This window comes from Phyllostomus discolor, chromosome 3 (assembly GCF_004126475.2).
Source record: "Phyllostomus discolor isolate MPI-MPIP mPhyDis1 chromosome 3, mPhyDis1.pri.v3, whole genome shotgun sequence".
Classification (NCBI taxonomy): domain Eukaryota; kingdom Metazoa; phylum Chordata; class Mammalia; order Chiroptera; family Phyllostomidae; genus Phyllostomus; species Phyllostomus discolor.
Genome location: NC_040905.2, coordinates 208,752,742 through 208,780,054, shown reverse-complemented (window position 1 = coordinate 208,780,054; position 27,313 = coordinate 208,752,742). Strand labels below are relative to the sequence as shown.

General features: G+C 58.8%; 4 protein-coding genes across 10 annotated transcripts; 2 read left to right on the top strand and 2 right to left on the bottom strand.

The window, feature by feature from the left end:
• The first annotated feature begins 88 nt into the window (after positions 1-88).
• TOR2A (torsin family 2 member A) lies at positions 89-3,935 on the top strand. Of its 3 annotated transcripts, XM_028523807.2 has the most exons (5): positions 106-329; positions 901-1,166; positions 1,896-2,071; positions 2,766-2,893; positions 3,166-3,935. In XM_028523807.2, exons 1-5 carry the CDS (start codon positions 107-109, stop codon positions 3,408-3,410), a joined length of 1,038 nt encoding a protein of 345 aa, XP_028379608.2. In that variant the 5' UTR covers position 106; the 3' UTR covers positions 3,411-3,935. The 3 variants fall into 3 exon arrangements, 2 of the variants coding, with proteins under 2 accessions (XP_028379608.2, XP_035878150.1); XR_004902359.1 differs by lacking the exon at positions 901-1,166 and having other exon boundaries at positions 89-329; XM_036022257.1 differs by lacking the exon at positions 901-1,166 and having other exon boundaries at positions 191-329.
• Positions 3,874-18,960, bottom strand: TTC16 (tetratricopeptide repeat domain 16). The gene is made up of 14 exons (XM_028523774.2): positions 18,794-18,960; positions 17,996-18,168; positions 17,609-17,699; positions 17,287-17,430; positions 16,133-16,233; positions 15,443-15,572; positions 13,362-13,576; positions 12,516-12,760; positions 12,016-12,157; positions 8,157-8,322; positions 7,236-7,378; positions 6,902-7,091; positions 5,307-5,391; positions 3,874-4,646 (listed from the first exon to the last, which is right to left on the bottom strand). The coding sequence occupies exons 1-14, from the start codon at positions 18,809-18,811 to the stop codon at positions 4,045-4,047; spliced, it is 2,445 nt and encodes an 814-aa protein (XP_028379575.1). The 5' UTR covers positions 18,812-18,960; the 3' UTR covers positions 3,874-4,044.
• A 239-nt stretch (positions 18,961-19,199) lies between these two features.
• Positions 19,200-22,317, top strand: PTRH1 (peptidyl-tRNA hydrolase 1 homolog). 5 transcript variants are annotated; one of them, XR_004902360.1, is made up of 6 exons: positions 19,210-19,464; positions 19,850-20,069; positions 20,325-20,424; positions 20,578-20,623; positions 20,722-20,972; positions 22,042-22,143. XR_004902360.1 is itself a non-coding variant. In XM_036022258.1 (6 exons), the coding sequence occupies exons 1-6, from the start codon at positions 19,264-19,266 to the stop codon at positions 22,114-22,116; spliced, it is 660 nt and encodes a 219-aa protein (XP_035878151.1). In that variant the 5' UTR covers positions 19,249-19,263; the 3' UTR covers positions 22,117-22,317. The 5 variants fall into 5 exon arrangements, 4 of the variants coding, with proteins under 4 accessions (XP_035878153.1, XP_028379634.2, XP_035878151.1 ...); XM_036022258.1 differs by having other exon boundaries at positions 19,249-19,464; positions 20,722-20,739; positions 22,042-22,317; XM_028523833.2 differs by lacking the exon at positions 22,042-22,143 and having other exon boundaries at positions 20,722-21,280.
• On the bottom strand, positions 20,973-27,154 carry CFAP157 (cilia and flagella associated protein 157). Its single transcript, XM_028523794.2, has 9 exons — positions 26,849-27,154; positions 24,613-24,884; positions 23,845-23,998; positions 23,144-23,411; positions 22,681-22,811; positions 22,305-22,455; positions 21,797-21,945; positions 21,450-21,639; positions 20,973-21,147 (listed from the first exon to the last, which is right to left on the bottom strand). The coding sequence occupies exons 1-9, from the start codon at positions 27,001-27,003 to the stop codon at positions 21,076-21,078; spliced, it is 1,542 nt and encodes a 513-aa protein (XP_028379595.1). The 5' UTR covers positions 27,004-27,154; the 3' UTR covers positions 20,973-21,075.
• Positions 27,155-27,313: the final 159 nt, after the last annotated feature.

Here is a 27,313-nt window from a genome sequence, read left to right as displayed (position 1 = left end):
TGGAGGCTACCGTCCGGACCTGCAGTGGGACGACAGGGCGGGCCTTCGGGAGGGGCGAGGGGGGAGCCGGGAGCTGTAGGCCAAGGGAGGTGGCTGCCGCGGAGCGATGCACGCCGGGAGCTGTAGTTCTCAGGGGGCGGTGGGCCGCCCCAGACCCAGTTCGTCCGTCTCCTGGATGGCGGCTGAGACGCGTGGCTGCCGGCCCTGGGGCTCGCTCCTCCTCGGGCTGCTCGGGCTGGTCTCGGCCGCGGCCGCCGCCTGGGACCTGACTTCGCTGCGCTGCAACTTCGGCACCTTCTGCGAATGTGACTTCCAGCCCGACTTCCAGGGTGAGGAACGAAGGGGAGGGGAGACCCGAGAGCCCACGGACTCCGGCGTTGCGCCGGGACCGGACCCGGAGGGTAGAACCGAAGGGCGGAACCCGCAGGCTTCCGGACGGCCAGGGCCGGAAGTGGGCCTTGCACCGGGGGACATTTGACAGGCGGGGACGCGGGACTTGGGGCGAGGGTTTGGGGATGCCGGTTTGGGAGACAGGCCTTTGACAGCGGGGCCTTTGGGGAGGTTTAGGTCTCCGCAGTGGAAGAGCCGTCAGGAGAGAAGCCTGCTTTGGGGATGGACAGAGGGTTCTGGGGCAGACCCTGTTGACATTTCGCACCCACTTAGGGCTGAGCGCAATTCAGGGGGAGGCCTGGTGGGGGCGCTGCCGAGCCGAATCAGGCCTGAGAGTGGCTTCTGCTGCCGGAGACCCCAAGGCCCCCCCTGCTTCCCGCAGACATCTTGTGAAAACCTCCCAGACCACAGGGATCCCTAGACCAGATTCCAGATATTACTTCCCCCATGAACCTCTTCCGCGGCGGAGGCGTGTCCTCAGCGCTGACACTGTCCTTCTTGCGGCCCTAGGTCTGGAGTGTGACCTGGCCCAGCACCTGGCAGGCCAGCACTTGGCCAAGGCGCTGGTGGTGAAGGCACTGAAGGCCTTCGTGCGGGACCCGGCCCCCACTAAGCCGCTGGTCCTCTCCCTGCACGGCTGGACGGGCACTGGCAAGTCCTATGTCAGCTCCCTGCTGGCACACTACCTCTTCCGGGGCGGCCTCCGCAGCCCCTATGTGCACCACTTCTCCCCTGTCCTCCACTTCCCCCACCCCAGCCACTTGGAGCGCTACAAGGTAGGCTGGTTGCATCTGGGATCATTCTGCATCACGGGGTGCCGTGCCCTAGGGAGTGTGAGTCCTAAGCCCAGAGAGGGGGATTCACTTGCTCCAGGCCACACAGCCAGTTGGAGCTAGCCTTCAGGACGCATCTGGAGCAGAGCTTGGGATGTGGCACCATTCTGCCTGGCGGGGAGTTAGTTCTCACTTTCACTCCTGGGTGGGGGGGAGCGAGATGGTGCCTGCCACCAGGTTTGTTGTGAAAGATGAGGGATTGTGTAATTACAGGCCCTAATTATTGAGCGCTTAACCTTTGCCAGACGGTCTGCCCTGTCTTCTCTCTGTTAGCCCCAACTTGAGGCTCAGTAAGTACTTAGTAAATACTAGCTTTTATCTAGTTATCAATCGTAGTTATTGATTACAAGGTACGTCCCAGGCTGATCTGTTTCACCTGTGAAAACGGGGGCTGAGGAGGTTCAGGAGGGCAGGAAGGAGCCTCCCCCTTTTGTGGGAAGCAGCAGGTGTCAGGAAGGAGTCCTGCAGGCAGGTGTGTCCTGCTGACTTGCTGTTTGAGTGAGGACTTGTCTCTGTCCCTCCCAGCACCACGGTTTTGCCACCAGTCCCATGAAGGGGCCGGTGCTCTCTGTGAGACCCCGTCTTCCTGGGAGGGGGTAGTCCTCGCCTTGGGAAGCAGTCGGGCCGGGAGAGAAGCTGCAGCCCCCGCAGACGCCCGCCTCTCTCCCGCAGAAGGACCTGAAGAGCTGGGTGCAGGGGAACCTCACCGTGTGTGGCCGCTCCCTCTTCCTCTTCGATGAGATGGACAAGCTGTCCCCGGGCCTGATGGAGGTCCTGCGACCTTTCCTGGGCTCCTCCTGGGTTGTGTACGGGACCAACTATCGGAAAGCCATCTTCATCTTCATCAGGTGGGGTGCCGCCGGGCAGCGGGCACAGTGACGGGGGCACTTAGAGGTCTCCGCTGTCCAGTCTTGGCCTGGCGCCCCACAGCCGCGTCCCGCCCCCCGGGGCCCAGTCAGGCTTTCCCAAAGCCCTTCACCCTCTCGACAGTGACTCTGCCCTTCAAGGTGGTTGACTTCCCCTTCGATAATCTCAAAGCCTATTCTGGGCTCAGTCTTTTTGGTCCTCACCATGTCTTTGTGGATGCCCTGCTGGGGCAGGAGTTTTCCCTCTGTTGTGTCCAGGAGGACACAGGCCTGGGAGAAACAGAACTAGGGCTCTAGTGCCACCGCTAAGGGTCCTCGCTGTGCTTCCTCCGGCCAATGACTTCACCTCTCTGAGCCCCCATCTGCTCTCTGAGCAGCAGGGCTGAACGAAACCCCCGTCCTCCTGGAGGCTGGGCGAGGGGAAGTCAGTGGAGGGACACGGACGTATTCTATAAAGTGCACGGCACCTGTAGGTGAACCTCCACGGGTCACAGGTGTGGACACAGGCTCTGGAGAGGGGAAGTGCTTCCCCTGGCGTGTTTTCGGCGGGTTGGCTCCTGCTGGCACTGAGCTGGACCCTCAGGCTCGGGCTGTGTTAGGTGGCACGTGGGAAGCAGGGCCAACTCCTGCCCCTCACTGCCTGAGTGTTGGCCCGGGTCCCTCCCCATGGTTTTAGCAACACCGGAGGCGAGCAGATCAACCAGGTGGTACTAGAGGCATGGCGTAGCCGCCGGGAGCGGGAGGACATTCGCCTGCAGGAGCTGGAGCCGGCCGTCTCCCAGGCTGTGCTGGACAACCCGCACCGTGAGTTCGGGTCAGCCCTCCTTACCCCCCAGGTGGCCTCAGCAGGCTGGGCCTCACACCCGGACCCGTGGGGCCGGAGTCTGACACTCTGCCTGTTGACCCACAACTTCCCAGGCTGGGCTCTGGGGCTCCTGGCTGTCACACGGCCTGCCTGAGCCCTGAGCCCTGAGCCCAGAAGGGGGCTGAGAGTCGCGAGCCTACACTGGCCTCCCGGGGACAGCAGCCCCGCTTCTGGGAAGCACAGCTCCTTTCCCCGCCGTCCCTTCCTGCAGACGGCTTCTGGCGCTCGGGCATCATGGAGGAGCATCTCCTGGACGCCCTGGTGCCCTTCCTGCCGCTCCAGAGGCACCACGTGCGGCACTGCGTGCTCAACGAGCTGGAGCAGCTGGGCCTGGAGCCCAGGGAGGAGGCGGTCCAGGCTGTGCTGGACAGCACCACCTTCTTTCCCGAGGACGAGCAGCTCTTCTCCTCCACCGGCTGCAAGACTGTGGCTTCCCGGATCGCCTTCTTCCTCTGACTCTGCAGGGGGCGTCCTTGCCCTTCTCCACCTGGCCGGGCCACGCAGGGACGCCCGGGCGCCTCCGCCAGAGGGACCCTGGTCCTGGGCCTCCCAGAGAGTGGGGCCCAGAGCACAAAGGAAAGATGAGAAGGGTCAGCCAGGCCGAGACGGAGGCCCAGGGTGGGCCCTGGCCTCTTAACTGGTCTGAGGACATCTTGGCCTTCGCCTCCTTCCCCAGGGGAGAAGTGCCGTCACCCCAGCACCTCCACGAGCCTTGACCTTGACCTCCAGTCTGAGCCTCCTTAAAATGTGAATTGTAACTCAGGGACTGTAGCTCCTGGCGGCTCCCTCCCTCCTCAGCCTTTACCTTGGACCAGACCATGCCCGCCACCGCACCCCACCCCCCACGTCCCGGAATGGTAAAGCCAGGCTGAGACTTCTCAGTCTCCGAGAACGGAGGGGCTCAGGCTGCCACTTGAGCCTAGTTTTTAACGTTTTTAATTTTGTAACAGAAGAGAACAAATAAACAGCCGTGGGACCAGAGTGATGTCAGTTGAGGTTTCTCACTGCTGAGTGCAGATGCGGTAGAATATTCTCCGTCTCCAGCAAGCAGTGGGGGGCTCGGTGGCCCCTTCAGAGAACAGTGGGACTGTCAGGGCCGGGGCTGTGCTGGGTTTTGCTGGGGCTCTGGCTCGGGTCCTGAGTGACTTCGGACTTGCTGGAACCTAGGCTGGAGCCCTGGTTCCAGCTCTGGGGAGCCTTGGTCTTGCTGGGGTTCTGGCTCAGGTCCTTGGGTGGCCTCAGCGTTGCCGGGGCTACTACTTGGGTCATAGAAAGTCTTGGTCTTGCTGGAACTTCGGATCAGTCCCCGGCTCCGGCCCCGGGCGGCCTCCGCCTTGCCGGGTCCCGAGCTCTGGCCGTGAGCAACCTTGGTCTTTCTGAGCCTCTGCCTTGGGCCTCTGGCGGCCTTGGTCTTTCTGGGCCTCTGCCCCGGGCCCTGGGCAGCCTCGGTCTTGCTGGGCCTGTGACTCTGGCCCTCCGTGGCCCCTCTCTTGCTGGATCTCTGGCTCGGGCCCTGGGCGGCCTTAGCTTTCCTGGGGCGGCGGCTCAGGCCTAGGGCCTCCCTGCCGGTACCCACGTCTGAGGACTGAGCCTTCAGCGCGGAGGAATCCGAGAGTGTCGCAGTAGAGGTCGTACTGCGGTACTCCAGACAGGTGGTGGACGTCTCTATCTCTGAGGTCGGCAGGGTCCTGACTGTGAAGGGTGTGCCCCGCGCACCCATCAGGCCCCTCCCCCGGGCGGCTCCAGGAAGCCCGCACCCCAGAGGCCTTGAACGGCCAAGGGGGAGGCCTGCTAGAGCCTGGCAGCCCACCCGTCCTGAGCCACGTGAGCCCTGTCCTCCTGGCCTCCCCTGCGCTGGCCGCCCCCTGCCCTCTGAACGCAGCCACAGCCAACAGCCTGCACTCTGCCCGGCTCTGCCCTGGCTCTGCCCTTCCCACACTCGGCTAACCCTGCTCTTCCCTCAGGCCCCAAAGCCCTCTACGACCCTGGCGGGGGGCTGCACACCCCCGCAGCCGTCCAGCGTGCGTCTACGCTCGTGCCTGGAAGAATCGGGGGTAAAAGCCCCTTGGATATGCACCGGGTTTGTGGGCTTATTTCAGGGAAGGGCAAGGGGGCAGAGGGCAGACGGGCCTGCGGGGGCAGTGAGGGGCTGTCAGGAGAGCCGGTCCAGGCTTCGGCTGGGCATCACCACCCTGCAGGCTCAGCACGCCCCCTGTGGACGTGGGATTATACTCCTGCTTTAGAGTCACACGGAGCCCACACTCACACCCAGGCCAGGGAGTCTCTGACCCCGGACCTTTGCCCACTCTGCTGCTCTGGCTCACGGGCCTGGCAGGAGCATGGGGGACTTACAGCCCAAGGTGGAGTCCGAAGAGGTCTGGTCAGGGTAGCTGTCGGACAGGGACCTCGCCTTGCTAGGAGCCGGCTCTGGCTTCTCCTAGGGCGAGAGATGGGCTGGGCAGTGAGGCTGCAGGGGGCCCGGGGCCAGTGGCCGTAGCTCTGGAAGGCCAGCAGGCGTTGGGACCTTCCGAGACTGGTCCCCTTGAGCTTAGAGCTTCTCAGGGCTCCTCGAGTGGGGCCGTGGTGGGGGGCAGGGGGCAGGGGGCAGGGAGAGGCTGGGACTGGACAGGAAGGGGAGTTGCCAGCCCAGACAGGCACGCGGCTGTGAGCAAGGCAGTCTGAGAGGCTGCATAGGCCTCAGTGTCCCCATCTGCAAGATGCAACTTTGTTCAAGTCTGGAACCGGCTTCTGTAAACCGGGAAGTGCGGTTCCCCGGGGACCAGCCGGTGGGGCGCTGAGGGGCTTCTCCATGCTTCACATGTCTCGGCCCGGCTCATCCTCCCCACACGTCCGGGAGGAAACTCCCGCTACTACCGTTTCACGGACCACAGAGCCAAGGCTGTGAGCGCCTAAGCAGCCTGCCCAGGGCACTCAGCTAAGGAGAAGCTGGGCTTGAATCCGGGTCTGCGGGACTCCACAGCCAGGCTCTCGGCCGCTGGTCTCCTCTGGCCCGTCCACACCCGCGGCCCCAGGGGGGGCGGGCAGAGGTGCGGAGCGCTGGCAGCGCTAATGCGCAGGCGCCAGCCCAGCACCTCCCGGAGGGAGGGGCTCACGATGACTTCAGGGGGCACACAGACCGAAGTTCTGTGTGTGTTTTGTGTTCTTCTGTGAGCTAGAAAAACGTCAAATTAGCCTTTTCCATTTGTGGCAAGGGGTTCTGGGAGCCCGTTCCCTTTGATCGTGTAAAGTGTCCTCGGCACGCTGGTTTGCACGCTGTGCCCCAGCCGCGGCGTGGGGAGTGAACTGCGGGGTAGTCGCAGGAGAGAATTCTCCACGGCAGAGAGAAGAGCGTGTCACAGACGCTGTCTAATGCAGGGAGCGGGGTGGCCACGGGGGGGCACTGGGACTGTCCCCTGAAGGACACTCTGGCCTTTGGTGTCAGGTGGCATGGGGCGGGCTGAGGGAGGGGCCTCGAAGGGGGTGGGGGTGGGGCTTCTGGGGAGCGTTCCTCCTGGATGTGGGTAATGGTGCCATGGGTGTATTCAGTTTGTGAAAATTCATCTGACACTTCATTTATGATTTCCGGACTTTTCTATGGTACACTCAATACAAAGTTTTCAGACATGGATTCATAATGAAGAAAACTCGGGCACGAGCGGCCAGTACACACAGCAGCATTTGTGAGGGTGCGCGTGGGCGAGGTGTGAGAAGGCCTCGCTGGGAGAGGCTTCGTCCCAGGGGCACTCCCTCAGGGGGACCCCTTACTGGTTCCATCCGACCTCACAGCACGGGGTCCCCAGCCCACGCCACCCAGCTGAGCGGTGGCAGAGCCAGGCCCGGAAGCCAGCCTCCAGCCAGCCCCCAGCCAGCCTGCATCCCCCAGCCCTGGCTCGGGGTGCGCCCCCAACCAGGTGGACCTCAAGGGCTCTGGCATATGGCCCACTCACCTCCTCCTTGGGGCCCTCGGCCTCCTCCTCCTCCTTCGGGCCTCCAGGCTTGGCCTTCAGGGTGGGGCCGGTGGGGCCTGGCTCCTCGGAGGGCTCCTGCGGAGGCTGCTGCTGCAAAAGCCGCTCCTGCTTCCATGACCGCTGCAGGGCCCGGGCCTTCTCACGCTCCAGTTCCCGCCTCCTGAGCTGCCTGCCGGGCCGAGGCCCCAGAGCACAGGGTGAGTCTCCCCGATCCGCCCCACCACCCCCAGGACTGGACAGTGGCCCGAGGGGGCAGCTGGGGCCAGAGGAGCCCCGAGTCCCAGTCACCCCCACTCCTGCTCAGGGAACTCACCCCAGGATGCTGTCACAGACGCTGTCCTGCATCCTGCTTTCCACCGCCCGGCTCAGCTGCAGCCTAGCCAGCTGGGCCACCTGGGTGCGGAGCACCTCCTCCGTGGACATGCCCGAGAAGAGGTCAGTGAGCAGCGGGAGCAGCTGCCAGGAAAGGGGTGACCAGAGTGAGGTGTGGGCCGGGGCAGGGGCCGCCAGGGAAGGGGGCTTCCTGGCCCTTGCAGAGCCCCTCTACAGGGCTGAAGAAGGCAGAGTTTATAAATTGTTGTTTTTATTTTTTTTATTATTTACTTATAGAGCGAGGGGAAGGGAGGGGGAAAGGAGGAGAGAAACATCCGCGTGCGAGAGAGACATCGCTCGGTTGCCTCTCAACGCCCCCAGCTGGGGACCCGGCCCAGAGCCCAGGCCTGTGCCCTGACTGGGAATCAAACCGGCAACCTTTCAGTTCCCAGGCTGGCACTCAATCCACTGAGCCACACCGGTGAGAGCAAATTGTTGTTTCTAAAGGGCTGGACCTTTTTGCCCCTGAACTATGAGGAGACCATGAGAAAGGAGCTATTCAGAGAGGGGACACTGGTGGGCGTGACTTTAGCCATGGGCTCGGAAGCCAGGCAGGTCAGAGGCTAACCTTTAAGCTGTGTGCCCTGGGCCAAGGGAACTGGCTTCTCTGAGCCCTGCCTTCTTCGCCGGTAAATTGGGAAGTGATAGCGTTACCTGCCTCATGGGGCGCTGGAGTGAGCCAGACAGAGCGACCCAAGCTGAAGGGATCAGGACAGTGCCTGGCACGCCGTAAGTGCTCTGGCGTTAGCAGCTCTTATTAGTTGCTAGGGAACCAAATTTCTTTTAGGGACAGGGAGTATCTTGAGGAGGCCAGGGGTATTGACTCCGGAGTCCGCCCTCCCGGCCCCCAGCAGGAACCCACCTTCGGCTGCTTAGGGTCAAGGATCAGGGCAGTGACAACGTCCTGGCGGGCCCCAGAAACATTGTGCGTGAGCAGCCGGATCCTGGCTCGGTGCAGGTAGTACGGAGCCCTCTGGGGGCTGTGCTGGATGGCCATGGAGAAGCGGTTCTCTGCCTTCTGGAACTGCCTGCGAGAGAGCGGGCCGCAGGCTGCAGTGAGCTAGGCCACCTGGCGGGGCTTGGGGGGCGGGGATCACAGCTTTTGGGCTCCACTGGGGAGTCTGGGGAAAACCGGGCTGGTCTCCGCTCCCTGCCACCATGCTGCTATGCTCTGTTTCTTCCAGCTACGCTTTTGATGGATGTGGCACTCGAATGCTAATACAAAACCCCAATGTAAGTGCACGTTTTTATGATCTTGGGTTAGGGAATGCCTTTCTGAGGTCATACACGCAGCAGCTAAAAATTAAAAAATTAATTGGAGCCCTCCCTAGTGTGGCTCAGTGGATTGAGTGCCAGCCTGTGAACCAAAGGGTCACCAGTTCAATTCCCAGTCAGGACACAGGTCTGGGCTGTGGGCCAGGTCCTCAGTAGGGGGTACGTAAGAGGCAACCACATATTGATATTTCTCTCCCTCTCTTTCTTTCTCCCTTCCCATCCCTCTTTCTAAAACTAAATACATAAACTCTTAAATAAATAAATAAATAAAAGAACAATAGTCTTGGCCCTGGCCTGGGAGCTCAGTTGGTCAGAGCGTCATCCCAACACACGAAGGTCGTGGGTCCATTTCCCAGTGAGGGCACGTACGAGAATCAACCAATGAACGCACAAGTGAGTGGAACAACGAGTTAGTGTTTCTTTCTCTCTCTCCCTCCTTTCCTCTCGCTCTGTAAAAATCAATTTAAAAAATGAAAATAAAAATAAATAGCCTTAATAGCCCCCACTGTTGAGATTTGGGGAAACCAAGACTCTTTTTTCCTGGGAGAAATTTATACTGGTTCACTGTTTTTGGAGAACATTTGAATATTATATACAGTGTTAAATTTCAACACTTTTTTTTTTTAATTTATTTTTAGAGAGGGAAGGGAAGGAGAGAGAGAGAGAGAGAGACATCAATGTGTGGTTGCTGGGGGTTATGGCCTGCAACCCAGGAATGTACCCTGGCTGGGAATCGAACCTGGGACACTTTGGTTCCCAGCCCGCGCTCAATCCACTGAGCTACGCCAGCCAGGGCAAATTTCAACACTCTTTTAAAAATGTTTTTATTTATTTGTTAATATATTTTATTGATTATGTTATTACAGTTGTCCTATTCCCCCCCTTCACTCCCCTCCACCCTGCACACCCTCTCCCACCCACATTCCCCCCTTTAGTTCATGTCCATGTGTCGTACTTATAAGTTCTTTAGCCTCTACATCTCCCATACTATTCTTACCCTCCCCCGTCTATTTTCTCCCTACCATCTATGCTACTTATTCTCCATACCTTTTCCCCCTCTCTCCCCCTCCCACTCCCCTGTTCATAACCCTCCATGGGATCTCCATTTCTGTGGCTCTGTTCCTGTTCTAGTTGTTTGTTTAGTTTGTTTTTGTTTTTGTTTTAGGTGTGGTTGTTAATAATTATGAGTTTGCTTTCATTTTACTGTACATGTTTTTTATCTTCCTTTTCTTAGATAAGTCCCTTTAACATTTCATATAATAAGGGCTTGGTGATAATGAACTCCTTTAACTTGATCTTATCTGAGAAGCTCTTTATCTGCCCTTCCATTCTAAATGAAAGCTTTGCTGGATAGAGCAATCTGGGATGTAGGTCCTTGCCTTTCATGACTGTAAATACTTCTTTCCAGTCCCTTCTTGCCTACAAGGTCTCTTTTGAGAAATCAGCTGACAGTCTGATGGGAACTCCTTTGCAGGTAACTGTCTCCTTTTCTCTTGCTGCTTTTAAGATTCTCTCCTTATCTTTCATCTTGGCTAATGTAATTATGATGTGCCTTGGTGTGTTCCTACTTGGGTCCTACTTCTTTGGGGCTCTCTGAACTTCCTGGACTTCCTGGAAGTCTATTTCCTTTGCCAGATTGGGGAAGTCCTCCTTTATTATTTCAAATAACTTTTCCACTTGTTGCTCTTCCTCTTCTCCTTCTGGTACCCCTATAATTCGGATGTTGGAACGTTCAAAGATGTCCTGGAGGTCCCTAAGCCTCTCCTCATTTTTTTGATTTCTTGTTTCTTCATTGTTTTCTTTGTTTCTTTCTTCCTTCTGGTCCACTCCATTGATTTGAGTTCCAGTTTCCTTCCCATTACTATTGGTTCCCTGTGCATTTTCCTTTATTTCACTTAGGGTAGCCTTCATTTTTTCATCTAATTTGTGACCAAATTCAACTAATTCTGTGAGCATCCTGATTACCAGTATTTTGAACTGTGCATCTGATAGGTTGGCTAGCTCTTGGTTGCTTAGTTGTATTTTTTCTGGACCTTTCATCTGTTCTTCCATTTGGACCATTTTTTTTGTCTTGTCACGCCTGTTACGTATGAGGGGGCGGAGCCTTAGGTGTTCACCAGGGCGGAGCAACCCAGTCCCTGGATTGTGACGTTGTATGTGGGGGTGGGGTCCAAGAGAGAGAGCAATGGCGCTTGCTCCGCTCTCTGTTGGATTTCATTTCCTTCCACCGCTCCCCGCAAGCAAACTGGGTCCTTCTGGTGCTGATTCCCATGTGGGTGGGCTTGTACACGTTCTAGGACCCTGTGGGTCTCTCCAGTGAACTCTCCTGTGAGGCTGGGAGTCTCTCCAGGCACCTCAACCCCCACAGGTGTTTTCAATCAGTGTTTTGAGACTTTATTTCCCTGCGCTGGAGCCCTGGGTTGTGTGATCTGTCTCGCTCCCCAGTTTTGCCTGGTTTATCTGCGCACAAATGTGGGACCACCTGGTCCACCAGCCTCCTGGCGTGCTGCGTCCCTCCACAATCCGCCACATTGCTGGATCCGCCAGCTGCTGCCTTGCCTGCCGGGGGCCCACCAGTCACCGCTTTGCTGCGACCCCTCTCCGCCCGGTTGCCCGAATCCGCCCCTCCTACTGGTCTGGATGAATGTTTCTTCTTTAACTCCTTATTTGTTGGACTTCCATACAGTTCAAATTTTTGTTGGTACTGGTTGTTTTTTGTTTCTAAATTGTTGTTGTCCTTTTGGTTGTGTGAGAAGGCATGGTGTGTCTACCTACACCTCTATCTTGGCCGGAAGTTCAAATTTCCACACTCTTTAACCCAACGATTTAACCTTCGACAATCTAACTAGAGTGTTACTAGTATGAGTGCATGAAAGCTCATGTCCTGAGTGCTCATTACTGCATTATTTATGGTAAAAAACCGAAAGCACCCGACCACTCAGCAGCAGTAGAGTGGATAAATACATAAAGGACAATCCTCCATGGTTCCTCCATAGAGTGGAATACTATGCAGGCAGAAAAGAGAGAATGAGGGAGTCCCATGTGGATGCTGTGGGCAGTAAAAAAGCGAGCAAAACGCAATTTAGCATGACCCCCCTTTTGTAAGTGACAACTGTTAGTACACGCATTGGAAACAATCTAAAGGAATCTTTCCCAAAGTTATGGGGGCCGGGGAGGCATCTGAGGTAGATACTAGAAGAAACTCTCATGTTCTGAATTATAAGTTACTAAGTTTTTTATAAAGAGTACAATTACCATAATATTCATGGAAAAGCAAATGATTTTTAGCGGAAACTTGGAAAATAAAATCTATATGTAGGAGACATAACTGGGAGAGAAGAAGCATTTCGACCCAAGGATCCCAACAGGCAGCTTCTGGCCAGGCCCAGCTGGTCCCAGGCCCCGGCCCCGCCCCCAAGCCCGGCCCCGCCCTCACCCGGACACACCTCCTCTTCTGCTCGAAGAAACCCATCTTCTCCTGCAGCAGGGCCATGCGCAGGTTGATGTCCTCGTCATGCGGGCTCAGCTCTAGCGCCTGCCGGTAGTCCGCCTCAGCAAAGGTCAGGTTGCCCAGCTGGAAGAAGCAGTCTGGGGCCCGGACCAGGCGGCAGCGGCTGAGTGGACCCAGTGTCCCGGAGCCCGGCTCAGCCTGCTCCACCCTCCCAGAGGGCGGGGCCTGAAACTGGCGGCTGGGGATCCCAGTGGGCTGTTGCGGAGGGCTTTCTGTGCCTGATTTCTGAGCAGTCCTTAGACAGACTGTAGCCAGTTTGTTGAAGGCAAAGCTTCCCCAAGTGTGTCCGTGGGTCACTGAGACTCTTAAATGTTTCCTTTTCCCCTCCTCCCTGCCCTCCTCCCTTGGGGGCCTCAAGTGCCCCACCCAGGCCTTGGAGAGGTGCAGGGGCCGGGGGCGGGGGTAGGGGCTCTGGGCCGGCCAGGCCCCGCTCACCGCCGCGGTTGACGTAGAGGCCTTTCTCCTGCTGCTCGCCCCTGAGGGCCTTGTTGAGCAGCAGCACGCTCTCCTGGTAGGCGCCCTGCATGTAGCAGTGCACCGCGAAGTCGTTGTAGGCCAGCAGCAGCTGGCGCTGCGCCTGCTGCACCATGCCCTCCTGGTGCCGCCTCATCATGTCCAGGGCTTTCAGGAGGTCCTCCACGGCGGCGTCAAAGTCCTGGAGCCGCCGGTACATGGTGCCCCTATGGGGAAGGGACATGAAGGCCAAAGCACCGCCACTGACTGGGGTGGCTGGGCAAGCCACTGCCTGCCCTGGGCCTCTGACCTGCGGAGGTGGTGGTCGGTTGGGGGGTGGGGGTGACCCTGGACCCTCACTGGGTTTGGCCTGTGGGGCCTGTAAGTGCTACTCAGATAACCTGCTAGTCACCAGAAATTTTATTTTTCTCAAAATTAGCTTCCCTCTTTCTTTCGGGGAGCCAGGTGCAGGCCAGCCTTCACACTAAGGCCTTTCCGTACACAGCACAGGTGTTTCACCCCACGGCACGGACGGGAAAACCCAGGCTCCAGGGAGTTAAAGGGCCCTGAGTCAGGTGGTGAGTCCTTGTCGGGGCCAGAGTCACACCTGAGCCTTGTGCACCATGCTGGGTGCAGCAGGCCCGAGGGTCCAGGATTCCTTGTTACCTGAGGCTGCTCCTGCAGCCTCCTGCTGTGATGCCTTGACCCCAGTGGGGATTAGGGAAAGATTGGGAGGGATTACAGGGGGAAACTGAGGCCCACATGGATCCCGAGAGCTCCCTGAGAGTGCTCAGCTGGGCCGAAGGCCGGCACCTCCCCCGCCAGCACCTGAAGAGGAAGAGGCTGGGGTCCAGGGGGTTGTTCTCAATGGCACAGTTGATGCACTGCAGTGCCTGCTGCAGCTTGCCCTGCACGGCTAGGGTCCTGGCGTCTTGGTGTGACTTCTTGGCCTGGTCCACCATCACCTTGAGCAGCGCCATGGCCCCTGGGTGCTTGGGATCCAGTTGCAAAGCGCTGTGCAGGTCTTGATAGCAGAGGTTGGGCTGCAGGGGCGGGGAGTGATGTCAGCAGCGCCAAGCTGAGCCCTACCTGTCCAGCAGGGGGAGGCAGAGCTCCGGGCAGACAGGGGCCTTTCTCCAGGCGGCCCGGCACCCAGCCACCAGTCCCTGGTGGCCCTGCTTTGCTGTCCTTCCGCCTTTTCTGACTCTGGACGCACACAGGGAACCCTGTGGGAAAATCCCAACCTAGGCCCAACGCCCGCTGGCCCCTTCTGGGGCGCCAGGCCAGCCTTGGTGGTCCCTACTGAGGAAGGGGATTTGGGACACTGCCTCCTGGGACGATTTCGGAGAGGCTCGCTCAGGGTCGGGGAGGGGTGGCGTCCTGACGGTGACTGTCACATCCTTCCTGCCTCCCCCTCCCCCACTGCCTCGGCCTTTAAGGCCGAGAGAACTCTGACTAAGAACAGATTCAGGCCTGGACACGAGCAGAAAACATCCCCAGGCGAATACCTTCCGCTGGGTGGGCAGGGCTGTGGCAGTCAGTCAACAAACACTTCCAGCGAGCATGCGTCTCCTACAGGGTAACTGGTTGAAGGGTGGGCAGAGCCAACAGTGGGGACACCGGAAGTCGAGAGGGGACACATGGGAGAGGCTAGGGGCGGGACTTGGGAGCAGGCCGTGGTTCAAGGGCAGTGCCACTGAGCACTGGCTGTGTGGCCTTGAGCAAGCCCTGTACCCTCATCTGTGAAAAGATGACAAGGGGTTGTGTCTCCTGCAAGGGTTATTGTGAGCCTGCGAGATACACGTGAGTGAAGAAGCGTCGCAAGGGCTGAAGTGGTGGGAGCGGCTAGAGTCCCGGCAGTCAACAGCAATTATCGATAATTACTAGTCTCCTACCTGTGAAGGACACTCCCCACCAACTCCCTGTGGGACACAGAAGCCCAGCCCCCGGCATAGGTAGGCTCACATTCCAACTGCCCCCAGGGTGCTCCACCCGGTGGACTGAGGAGAACCCCTGCCCGATCCCACCCACCCCCTTCCTGCCCCAGCTCCCAAGCACCAGGCCAGGCCGGAACACCGCTCATCATTCTGGATCCCCTTCCTTCCCTGATGCATCTTCCCAGTCGACCTCTGGTTCCGTCCTCCCCTGGCCCCCTCCCCTCCTGCTGGATGGCACCCGGCCTCCTTCCCAGGCTCCCGGCCTCCAGACTTGCTCCCTCTGGCAGCCAAGAGGACCTTTCTAAAGGCCACTGCCCTGGGGACACCCTTTCGAGGCTCCTGCTGGCCCCAGGAAGAAGGCAGGGTTGTCCCGTGTTCACCGGGCCCTGCCTGATACCCTCACGTACCTGAAGTCCCCTCCTCCCTTGTGACCCCCAAGCTTCCTTTGCCCCCCTAAGCTGTTCCCTGTACTGTCTGTCCCCATGCCTAGTCCAGGGGGTGCGCCTGCTGGGGGTGCTTAGTACATGTTCCCTGAGGCAAATAAGGAAAGGAAGGAAGGAAGGAAGGAGGGAGGGAGGGCCCCCTCATCTAATGGATCTCTGAGGCTGCTTCACACTCTCCTGAAATCACGCTTCATGCAATTGTCTGCCCAGGGGCGTCTCCCCTGGGCTGAGTCCTGTGAAGGCGGTGGTGGCACAGGTCTCTTACCTCGTGGTTTCGGGGGCCAGTGCAGGCCTGGCACAGGGCCAGAGCTGAGTGACCATGGAACAGCTCCCTGACCGGGTGGCTGAGCGGGCAGTGCCGGTGGGGGCCTCTGCCCACAGAGGACGTGCCCCCCACCACGCCGCACTGCGGGGAGGCAGCTCCGGGGCAGGTGGATGATGGCTTAGCAGCCTCGTATGGTCTCGGGTGTGCTGGGGGACACCCAGGCCGGGGGAAGGGCCGCCGCCTGCCCCACCCTCCCTGTTGTACCTTCTGGAAGAAGTTATAGAGCCTGGCCCGGAGGATGTAGATGTCAGCATTGGCTGTGCCGTGCTTCACCTCCTCGGTGACGAGTGACAGGCAGTCGTCGTGGCGTTTGAGGGCCAGGAGACAGGCCATGCTGAGGGCAGAGAGCGAAGGCACCTGGTCCGCCGAAGCGGCAACGCCCGACCTTTGTCCTCCGGGGCCCACACAAACTAACGATTAAAATTCTCCAGCACGCCCAAAAAATGTATTTTGTGCTGATCTGACAAAAAAAAATAGGTGTAATTTTGATTCATCTATACCGGGTGGCTATTGTGTTGGCCTTTTTTTTTTTTAAATCCTCACCTGAGGATATATTTATCGATTCTAGGGAGAGAGGAAGAGAGAAGCATCAACGTGAGAATAACATCAATCTGACCAGGGACCCGAACCTGCAACCCAGGTATGTGCCCTGATGGGGAATTGAAACCGCAACCTTTTGGTCTACAGGATAACATTCCAATCAGCTGAGCCACATTGGCCAGGGCTGTAGTCATTTTTTAACTTGACAGTCTAAGGGAAAAGACGTCAATGCCCCTGACTAAACAGTCAGGTGTTGCATATTTTAAAAATTCTTGCAGCATGCCGCTGGCAGTTGAAAATGTCTGTGCTAGAGGGAGGGGCTGCTGGAAAACCAGGGCCAGCAAGGAGCCTCACCATCGGTAGTGGAAGCAGGATTTCTCGGGCTGGAGCTCAGAAGCTTGCGAGAAGACGTGCAGGGCGTCCAGAAAGGCACCTTGCTCAAACAGGCACTGGCCCTGGGGACGCAAGGAGCAGTCACTTCTGCTTCGATCCCGGGCGCAGCAGCACTCATGAGAGGGCATGGGCCACACTGGGGTGGAAGGGGAGAGACACGAGAGACAGCGACAGAGGTCGCTAGAGCTGGAGAGACTTTAAGAGTCAGAGACGCAGAGATGGAGACAGATACAGAGCTAGGGAGAGACGGCACAAGACAGTGAGAAATACACACTGGGCGAGAGAGACAGACAGCAATACGGAGACACAGGAACAAAGAGAAATAGCAAAGTCTGGGAGGCAGACAGGAGCAGCAGCGCCAACAGGAACAGGCTCCAGCCAGGACCACCGAGCCCTGTGTTGAGAACCTAAACTCGCTATCTCACTGGCACTAACTAGCATCCCCCTTTTAGGTGAGAGAACTAAGGCTCAGAGAGGCGAAGTAACTTCCCCAAGGTCACACGGGAAGTGCCTGTACTGGACTCCGGACCCCAACAGACAGATTAAGCACGTGCTTTGGGTGTCCCAAATGTTTCTTTTCAAGAACTGCATAACTGGACATGAAAAACAAAAGATATCAAAGTTGTTAAAATGGAAAAAAAGCAGGACTTTTGGTATTTATGGTTTAATATTTTTTCTTATTGCAAATGGGGCCAGTATTACCTTTTCAGTGCTTAGAGTCTCTAGCTTCTGGGTCTGTACTGTCCAACCCCAGAGCACAGCTGCACGTGGCTATGTAAATTTCATAACCATGGCAGACAATGAAAAAAAACTTAGCATTTCAAGGGCTCAGCAGCTGCACGTGGCTAATGGCTACCAGGCCAGACAGTGCCGAGTGGATCATAGATCAATGTCGAGACCGCAGGAAGTTCTGTTGGACAGTGTTACAAATCTTTACCCAGCCCTGGTGGTCAGCCTGCAGGGAGGTGGGAGAGGTCACGAGAGGGCCAGCAGGTGGGCGCACAGACACGGGGACAAGGACGTCCCAGGCAGTCAACACTAGTCCCAGGAGCAGGGAAAGGCCCCTAGACGCAGGGAGAGCCCGCGGGCCAGGGTGTGAGGTGGTGCCGAGGCACCTGCAGGTAGAGCACGAAGGTGAGGCGCTCCAGGAAGCTGGTGTTCTCCGGCTGGAAGGAGTAGGCCCTTCGCAGGTTCTGGGCGGCCGAGGAGAAGTCACAGAGCTGGATGTAGGCTTCCGCTCTCAAGGCGTAGAAGTCTACCTGAGGGGGAGGAAACCCAGGCTGCTGTCCTCTCCCCACAGTTCGCCCTGAGGCTCCACATTCAGGTACCAGCAGGGACTTGGTGGCCCCGAAGGGAGGGACCTGGTAGGTGCTGCAGACGGTGAGGGAGGAAGCGTGTGCCAGAGACTGCCTGTGCCCATCCAAACCCTGCCCTCACCAGCTGGGAGTCCAGGTGGAGGGCACGGGAGAAGAACAGCACGGCCAACTCCCAGTCTTCTTGCTCCAGACACCGGTAGCCTTGGAGGCAGCTGTCGGGACAGGGGGCACAGGCAGAGGGGCTGACCCTGGCCTTGACCAGCCCAGGGCATGCAGCTGGGGCTGTGGGAGTGGGTGGGATACAGTTGGGTGGAGAGACAGGAGTAGACAGAGATTCTTGGAGCTCATCCGGGCCAGCAGCCTTTGATCCACTGAGGCAGAAGAGCCCTGTTACATGGGTGAGTTCACTGAAGCCCAGAGAGGGAGAGTAACTGGCCCAAAGCTGCACAGCATGTCAATGGCTGGGCAGAACAGAAACCGGGGACCCTGGGATGAAGTAGTCACTCACTACTCCCTGACTTTTAAGGGCACTGTTATCCCAGTGACCGTTGTTTTTGTCTCCTCAAAGCTCTGGAACACCCGGCAGGTCCCAAAGATGCGCTGGAGGACCTCCTGTGGGAGTGGAGTCCCCTGGGACTTCTGGACATGCTGTGAGGGAGCCTGTTCATGCCATGGAGGATCCTAGAACCAAGGGGCAGCAAGGTGCGGCAGGCCTCCGAGAGGACCCCCTCCACTTGCACACTCTGGTCAGGTGTGTTACAGGGAGGAGGAAGGGTGGCAGGAGGCACACTCGGCATCTGGTGCACTCCCAGCCTTATTCCCCTTAGGGATGTTCTGACCCTCCACCCCCACCCCCTTCCAGTCCTGCCTCTCTCCTATGGTCAAAGTCAGGGGTCAAGATTCTCAGGCTCACACTGCCTTCTGCTCTCTTCCTGGTTCCCTTCAGCACCCTTCTCCAGCTGACACCCGAAGCTCTATCTCCGGCTCAGACCCTGTCCCAAGCTGCCCACTCCAGGGGCCTGCAGCTGCTAGAGTATCCTGTGTGCGCCCACGCACAGCAGGTCAAACTGAGCACCTCACTTGACTTCTGCTCTAGCTTTCCCATCTCCGTAAGCCCACCTTCTCTGCCACCCAGACACACATGTCCCATGAGTCCTCAAGTCCTGTCTGTCCCACTTCCTAAAGTGTCCCACTTTCCTGAATTGCACAACTAGCTGCCTCTCCCATTCTTAAAACCTTTCCTGTGAACTCAGTATAAGTCTCTTCTCTCCCGACCCTCTGCCTGTGCTTTAGCTTTCTCCCGCACCTCTCTGGAGTCTGTCATGAGGCCTCTTCCAGGAAGACCTGCGGGACTCAGTGGGCTACCTCGCAGCCCTAGCCCACACGTTGCTAGGCACCCTCTCGACGACGCCCACAGGCTTCGCCCTTTGGCCACGCCCCCGGAATCCAAGGGCTGTTCCCCCACCACACACACACACACACACACACACACACACCCCGAGGGCTGTCTGAACCAGAAAAAGAGTAGCAAAACTTTTATTAGGTGGGGAGACTGAGGCTACAACGTGTGGAGGACGTGCCGGGTTTCCGCAGCGAGACAGGACCACAGCACACGACAGAACACGGCTCGCTCTTCCCAAACCCGAGGTAAAGCGAGGGCTCGTGGTGTCCCACAACAAACCCCGCCCAGACGCAGTGACGCAGCAGTGACGCAGAGTCACGGAATGCCGGGGCGCCCAGACACGCCCCCGCCCACCACTTCCGCCCCTCAGGAGCATGGCGGCCAGTGGCCCGCCCCGGATTGGATGCTGGTGGCAAGTGAGGACCACGGTTGGTCAAGGGGTGGCTGACGTCAGGGGAGGGCCCTTGAGTGGGAGCAGCATGCCGCCGCCCGGCCTCTGGTGCGCGGGGCTGCGGCTGAGTCGCGGCATGAGCCAGTGCGTTTTGGAGCCCCGGCTCCCGGGGAAGCGGTGGCTGGTGAGTGGCATGAGGGGCGGCGACGTGGGGGCCCCCGGGGCCTAACTCCAGTTTTGCCACTGTCTCCTGGGCAAAGCCCCGTCCCCCCCCCGCCCCAAATTTCCTGTCTGTTTTCTTATTTAGAAATGGGTCCAGTACCCGCAGGGCTCCAGACTTCCAGGACCTCTGCTCCCGCACCATGGCGCCCTGCCTGTGCCGCCCACGGGGCACCAGTTTCCCACCCAGACTTCTGGAGTCTCCAGGGTTTCCGGGCCTCCTTTTCGCGACCCTTTCCCACTCTGTTCCTGCTTTCTATTTCCCTTCTTCTGCTTTGGGTCCCAGGGGCATCGTGAGATAGAGGGTGGAGAGAGTTGTCGGGCCTCAGTTTCCCTGGTGCCGCCCGCAGGTGGCTGGCCTGGGGAACCCCGGACTGCTGGGCACGAGGCACAGCGTGGGTATGGCAGTGCTGGGGCAACTGGCGCGGCGGCTGGGGGTGTCTGAGAGCTGGGTCCGCGACCGTCGCTGCGCTGCCGACCTCGCCCTGGCCTCACTTGGGGATGCCCAGCTGGTCCTGCTTCGGCCGCGGCGCCTCATGAATGCCAACGGGCGCAGCGTGGCCCAGGCTGGTGAGTTGAGAGTACCAGGGGCAGGCTGGTCTCGAGGGCGTAGGGGCCAGAGGGTGTTTTGGGGTGCGGCGGATGGGTTCACCTCCAGGTGTCGGTTGAGTTCCAGCTGCCGTGTGGCTTCGGGTATTGTGGGTGCGTCAGTTTTTTTTTAAATGTGAAGGGTTAATTTCGACCCCTCCGCATGGGAGCTGTGAGTTGGAAAAATGCACTCTGGGCAGATCAGCGTAACCGGGGCCACCTTTTCCCTGTGCCAAGCGGAGCTGTTCGGGCTGACTGCCGAGGATGTCTACCTGGTGCACGATGATCTGGACAAGCCCCTGGGGAAGCTGGCTCTGAAGCTGGGGGGAAGTGCCAGGTGAGGCCCTGAGCCGGTCTGTCCGGGATAGGGAAGTTGGCCTCCCAAATGGAGTGGGGTAAGCGGGCTGACCCCAGCCTGGGCTGGGAAGGGTGCAGTTGAGGGGGTTGCTGTCGCAGGGAGGCACTGACTGCTCCTCCCATATCCTTGAAGGGGCCACAATGGAGTTCGTTCCTGCATTAGCTGCCTCAACTCCAGTGTGAGTCCGCCCCTCTGTCCTGCTCTGGGTCGGGTGGTCGGGCGTGGGGCCCTAACACTCCTTACCAAAGCCGCCTGAGCCCCTCTGCTTCTCCACAGGCAATGCCACGGCTGCGGGTAGGCATCGGGCGCCCGACGCACCCTAACGCGGTGCAGGCGCACGTGCTGGGCTGCTTCTCCCCCTCGGAGCAGGAGCTGCTGCCTCCATTGCTGGAGCGCGCCACAGACCTGCTCCTGGACCACATCCGTGAGCGAAGCCAGGGGCCCTTGTCAGGCACCTGACGCCAGTGGACACGGCTGCCATGCCCACACACCTGGCCACACCCACAGAGGTGCCACAGCAGCCTGTGGTATCTACTTTTTATATAGCTTGTCTTGGCTGCTACCGACTGAAGGGGACTGTGGCTGGACGGGTCCATTCTTGGGGTAGGCAGTCGGTCTTCTTTCCGAGTCTCACTTGGAAAGCAGGGAAACTTCAGGGCAACTGAACTTTTTGATCATTTTTGGAGGATCAGAGATGTGGATCTGTAAGATTGAAGATGCCTGCTTAGAAGCTCTTCCGGGGGCTCCTGCCCTCCCCTTCCCTGTGGAGGAGGGACGGGCCCTCAGGGCCCAGCAAGCCCCCTTCCCAGGGGCTGTGTGGGCATGCCTTGGCCCAGAGAGGCCTTGCCACACCTTTCTTTGGCCCATTTCACAGATGGGGAAGTGGAGGCTTGGAGAGGTCTAGCCACGTTCCCAAGTCCACACAGCTGCAGTGTGGCCGAGCTGTGATAGGCACCCAGGGCGGGCCGCCATCTTGCTGTCCCCGGGGCCCCGGGCACACTCACCTCCTCGTTCCTGTGTGAGTGGAGCGCTCTCATACGGGTGGTGTGTGATAGCAGCCTGAGGTCCTCCGGGTTGGGTGGGATGTGGGTCCGTCGGGGCACCAGGCCCAGGTCTCCCAGCTGGTAGCGCTTGATGGCCGACAGCTGCTGCTGCAGAGACCTGGCCTTGGGCGGCTGGGTGCTGCTGTACTGGCTGTGGGGAGGGGGCCCGTGTCATCACCTCCGTTTCATGGGTGGGAGGGCTGCAGTTCAGAAAGGCTTCGGGGAGCCCGGCTTCTGGCCCAGGGTCATTGAGGACAGCCCTTGGACAAGTCCCGTAACTGCTCCTGAGGTCACACGAAGTCACTCACCTCTCCTTAGGGCCCCAGGACTGGCTTTCCATTGGGGACCTTAGGCCAGTGGCTGAGCCGAGCATGGCCAGCAGCTGCTGTAGCATCTGCCTGTGCTGCAGGTGGTACCCTATGTCAAAGTCGCCGTCCTCTTCCTCCGGTGGCCTCTGCTGGTAGGGGTCAGGGTGGGCCCGTGGGGGGTCAGGCCCATGGTGGCCCCAGTACCCACCTCTGGTAACTCCAACCCCTAGTGCCTGTCTCCACAGTGTTCCCTGGCTGTGGTGGGTACCCACTCTCCAAATGGGAAGACTGAGGCTCGTGGCCTTCCGGGGAGCTCCTAGAAGGACTCCATCCAGTTCTTTCATACCCGCAGAATCAGATAAGGACAGACTTGCCAGGAGTCTCTCAGGAGAGAGTTGGGGCCTCCGGCCCTGGCGGGTGCTTCTCTGCATGGCCCAGTTACCTGCGGGCAGTTCCTGTCTTTGGCCTACTCCCCCCCACTCTCAACTGTCACCCACTTCCCGTTCACCTGCAGGATGTCCTGTAGGAAGGCAGCGGCCTGGTCCAGGGCCATCTCCAGGCTTGCCCGAACCTTCCGCTCTTCGGTCAGCTCCTGCTGCAGCTGCTGCGCCTTGGCTTGCTGCAGTTCCGCCTGCAGGTTCAGCTGGTCCCTCTGGCACCTGGGCCCAGACCAGATGAGTCGGTCACCTCCCAGTTCCAGGGCGATGGGCCCTGATGTTGCCCGTTAGACCACAGGGACCCTCATCCAGCCCCAGGCCTCCGCCTGTTTGACAGAGGAAGCCTTGAGGCCCCCCTGGAGAGGGGAAGTCACTGGCCTGTGTCATGTGGCCGGGAAGAGATGGGCTCCCGCCTGCTCCCACCGCTCGCCCCTCTGCGGGCCACACCTCAGGGCCTCCTTGTCCTTCTGCAGCTGCAGGAGGTTCTGCTCCAGCTGGCTCAGCAGGAGGCCCAGCTGCTCAGCCTCCTCTCTGCCCTGCTGCTCCTTGCGGCACTTCTGGGTGAGCCTGAGGATGACCTGCGGGAGCATACAGGTGGCATGCCTGGGTCCACTGCGGGCTGCAGCCAGTCCCGCTCCCCCAGCCCCAGACTCCGCCAGGGCACCCACCCCACCGCACAGAGAGGCCACCTCTCTGGGCAGGAGTTGGACAGAGCCCCCAGCTCTCCGGGCGTGGGTTCCACTCCAACACATTACGGGGCTTGCAATCAAGTCAAGAACAACCAGAGCTGGGGCCAGCACCCCGGAGCCCCCGCCAAGAGGGCCCATCCCCTCACAGCTGCCTCCCTCATGACTCAGCTCCAGGGCAGGGCCCCTGGAGCCCCCCTGCAGTGAGGGCCTGGCCGGCTCACCTGCCGGTAGTCTCTGCGGTGTGTGGCCATGGCCTTCACGATGTCCTCCAGCAGCTCCAGCTGTTTGGACATCTTGTCCCGGGAGCCCTTGAGCTGGTCGTTCTCCTGCAGCAGCCTCATGCCGTGCCTGGAGACCTTGGACAGCTGCAGGGTCACCGTGTTGTTCTCCAGGATGGCCCGCTTCGTCGTGTCCCACATCTGGTCCGTGGCCACCTTGCGGAACTCGGTGGCCACCAAGTTCAGACGCTGAATGACTTCCTTCTTCACTCTAGTCAGGATGGGGGCGGAGTGACGGGGGTCGACAGAGTGGGCGCAGACCTCAGGCACCCCCGTCCCGCGTGGGGTTCCCGGAGCGTGCAGGGCCACCTCTGCTCTTCCCCCAGGAGGGGCGGGCTGTGGGCAGCAGGCTGCTCATTGCACACCCTGGTACCTTTGGATTGTAACCAAATCAGTGCATTACCCATGAATGAAATAAACATGACGTAGGCCACAAAACATGGCAAAAGGCTGTTCAGGGATTCTCTCATGCCAGCACGAGGACCGGGGCAGGGGAGCATGGTTATTTTCTCCCGCCCTCCACAAACCAGCCAGGATTGCAAGAAGGAGCACGGGGTGGGGAGCTGAGGGGCTCGTGCAGCACCCCCGGTCAGAAGCCGAGGCAGACAGAGGGCTGAGGACTGGGCTGTGCCTGGCCCGCCCACCTGTCCTTGTCCAGCACCGACTTCTTCTCCAGGTTGTACACATAATCCTTGAATTCTTTCTCCTGCATGTGCAGCTGGTCCTCCAGCGACGTGAACTTCTCCATGAGCTCCTCTTTCTGCAGCCGGAACTCCTCCAGGGCTGCCAGCTTCCCCGCTGCCCCACCGCAGGGCACAGGCCTAGTGAGGGGCTGCCTGGGAGTGCAGGTCCCCTGGGGCCATGCTCCTCCCTCCGCACTTCCTCTGGCCAGCCCTGTGGTTTCTGGTGCAGTGGGGCTGGACCCCTGCCCCACACCCAGTTACTGCCTTGGTCTGGGAAGCGCTTTCTCCCCTCGGCTAATTTTAGTAAGACTTGTTCGGGTTCCGCTTCCTGGGCATGCTCCTCCACTCCCCTCTCAGGAAAGCAACTGACAACAGCTAATGCAAGTTGAACACCTTCTCCGGGCCAGGCACTCATGCTGTCCTTAAGCCTCAGAACAACCCTGGCCATCGAGGTGACCTTGGCCAAGACATTTCACCTTAAGGTGCTTCCCAAGGTGATATTTCCTGCCTTGTAGGATTGCTGGGACAAGGATGGAGGACAATGTGTTGAAAGCAGCACATGGCTGTTATTCAGGGTAGACGTATTATCCCCGCTTCCCAGGTGGGAAAACAGGGTCAGAGAGGTGCTTGCCCAAGGCCACAGACAGTGCGGTTGCGCTAGGACTTGAACCCAGAGAGCCAGAGCCCAGGGCTCCCGGCCACTGTGGCGTGTGCCCTCCAGCCCCTCACCAATGACGATGTTCTCCGAGGTGAGCTGGTCTTTGGTCTCCTGGAACTCGTGGCGCACCTGGGCCAGCTGTGCCTCGAAGGCGTCCTTCTCTATCTCCTTGGCCAGCTGCAGGCTTTGGAGCTGCTCGTTGAGGTCGGTGATCTCATCCACCCGCTGGTTGAGCGTGCGCTTGAGGAAGGCCACGATCTCCTTCTTGTTGGTGGCCAGCTGCTCGAACTCCTGGTGGAACAGCTTGTCCTGCACGGCCAGCTCATCCCACTTCCGCTGGTACCTGCGTGGAGGGCAGGGCAGGGCAGAGTTCCAGGGGCTGGGCGAGCCAGGGCTCTGCACCCAGGCCGCGCGCCGCAGGACTCGCCCACGGAGAGGCACTCGAGGTTCCCCCTGGGCGGAATCCAGCCTCGTCTCCCCCTGATCTGCACTCCTGGGCACGGCTGAGATCTGCTCAGGGCTCCACGCTCATCATGTCATCAGAATGTAACTTCCAGGAGGGCAGGGCCTCCGTCTCTGGGGTCCACAGCTGTGTCCCCTGCACCTAGGACAGTGCCTGGTACATAGTAGGTATTCAGTGTGTATTTGTTAAGTCCTCAAAGCAATCCAGAAGGAAATCAGCACTGTGAAGCTGATACCCATTTTACAGAGGAGGAAACGGAGGCTCGGAGGGATAAAGAAACTCCTCGTTAGTAAGTGGCAAAACCAGAACTTGCACTGACATCAGTCTGACCCCGGAGTCGAGGCTCAACCACAGCGCTCACGGCCAGTTGACCAGCCCCATGCTCTCCCTGCACCTCTGCCCTTGCGGCCCCAAACCTTCGTACCTGCTGCCCTCCTTGCCCTCGCCCATTGGGTCTGACCTCCTCAGTGGAGCCCTCTTGGCCCTGAGTCATATTGGTGACCCTCTCTTTGGCGCCCTTCAGTAGGTTGGCCCTGGTCCCACTGGGCCGTCAAGAGCTGGTGTGTCTGTCTTCTCCACGGGGCAGACCGCTGACCCCCCTCACCACTGTGTTCTCGGGGCCTGGCGGAGGGGCGTGGCCAGTAGGAAGTACCGAATCACTGTCTCCCAAATGCACGTTCCCCAAATACATTCAACCTGGCGTCTGGGCCTGAAGGAAGCTTGTGAATTAAGAGTATCACGTAACTGACTTACTGGTTTCCAGTGGAATCGCTGGTGGAAGTTATTTGGAAGGGTGTTTTGCTTCACTATTTGCCCAGCCAACCATCTTTTAAAGGGCTGCTGCCCGCTCGGCTGCGCAGGGCACAGAAGTCGGGGCCAGGGCTCCCACTCTGGCGCCTCTTCCTCCTGAAGGTGACTTCCCCTCCCTGAGCCCCGGTTCCTCCACCTGAGCCACGGGGGTGATGTGCGTGGCTCTGCTTCAAGAACACAGTGCCCGAGATCACAGGACCCACCTGGCGTACAGGAATGAGTCAACATTAGCTGCATCTGCAACACGTGGGCAAGAACCACTGCCTGCCTACTCACCACCAAAGCTGTTTGTATTTAAGCAGCATCCTGAGACTTACCGTATTTTGCTGTGTATAATGCACACTTTTTGCCCAAATTTTTGAGGGGAAAATAAGGATGCACATTATACATGGATGGTACTAATTCCATACCTATATACATTTTTAAAAAGATTTTATTTTAGAGAGGGGAACGGAGGGAGAAAGAGAGGGAGAGAAACATCAATGTGTGGTTGCCTCTTGTGTGCCCCCCACTGAGGACCTGGCCCGCAACCCAGGCATGTGCCCTGACTGGCAATTGAACCAGTGACCCTCTGGTTCACAGGCTGGCACTCAAATCAACTGAGCCACACTATCCAGGGCTGTATAAATGTTTTTAATTATTTAATTTATGCTTATGTGTTAAAAGTGTAACTCCAGAAAGCAATAACAATATCTGTATGCAAAATAATATCCTGAAATATGATAATCGGGTTTGTTTCTGAATATAAATAAACAAATACTTGAATTAAAAAATTAAAACGAAAGATTTTTTTCCCCCCTGAAAGGTTGGGCCAAAAACGTGGGCATGCATTATACACGGCAAAATACGGTAGCTAGTGCATTTCACTGGGAGGAAACTTAGTTTGAAAGTAAGAGAAATGGGCGAGCAGAGTGTGTCTTGGAAGAGTCGGAGAAGCCCCTCCTCCCTGGCCCACCTGGCACAATGGCCAGCCCTGGGCTGAACTTCCGACAGAGCAGGAGCAGCTCCCACCCCTTGCCCGCCCGCCCACCCACCGAGCCAGCCTGTCCTCCAGGTCTCGGATCTGGATGTGGTAGAACTTCCGGATCTCCTCGACTACAGTCGGGTCCACGGGATCCTTCTTGCTGCCTTTCTTCTTCTTGACCTCGAGGTCCTTGGCCCCCCTGTTTGCCTTCTTTTTCGGAGCCATGGCTGGTGGCCACCCCTACTCCAGGGCTCCTTTAAAAGGCCAGGTGGTTGCTAAGGAAGTTGGTCTCATACATAGCAACAGACTAAGGGAGTGAGGCAAGGCTTAAAGGGGCCCTGCCCGCTCCCTGGCAAGGCTGGCATGGCGAGTGGCCTCCACCTCCAGGGCTGGCAGCCTCTCCAAAGAGGCCCTAGGCTGGGGTGTCTCAGAGAGGAGGATGCCAGGCTCTCGGTGCACTCTTTTGGGCTCTGGGGAGAGCTCTTTCCCCGCAAGTGGTAGTAGGTCATGTGGGAATATTACAGTGGGTCTGAGC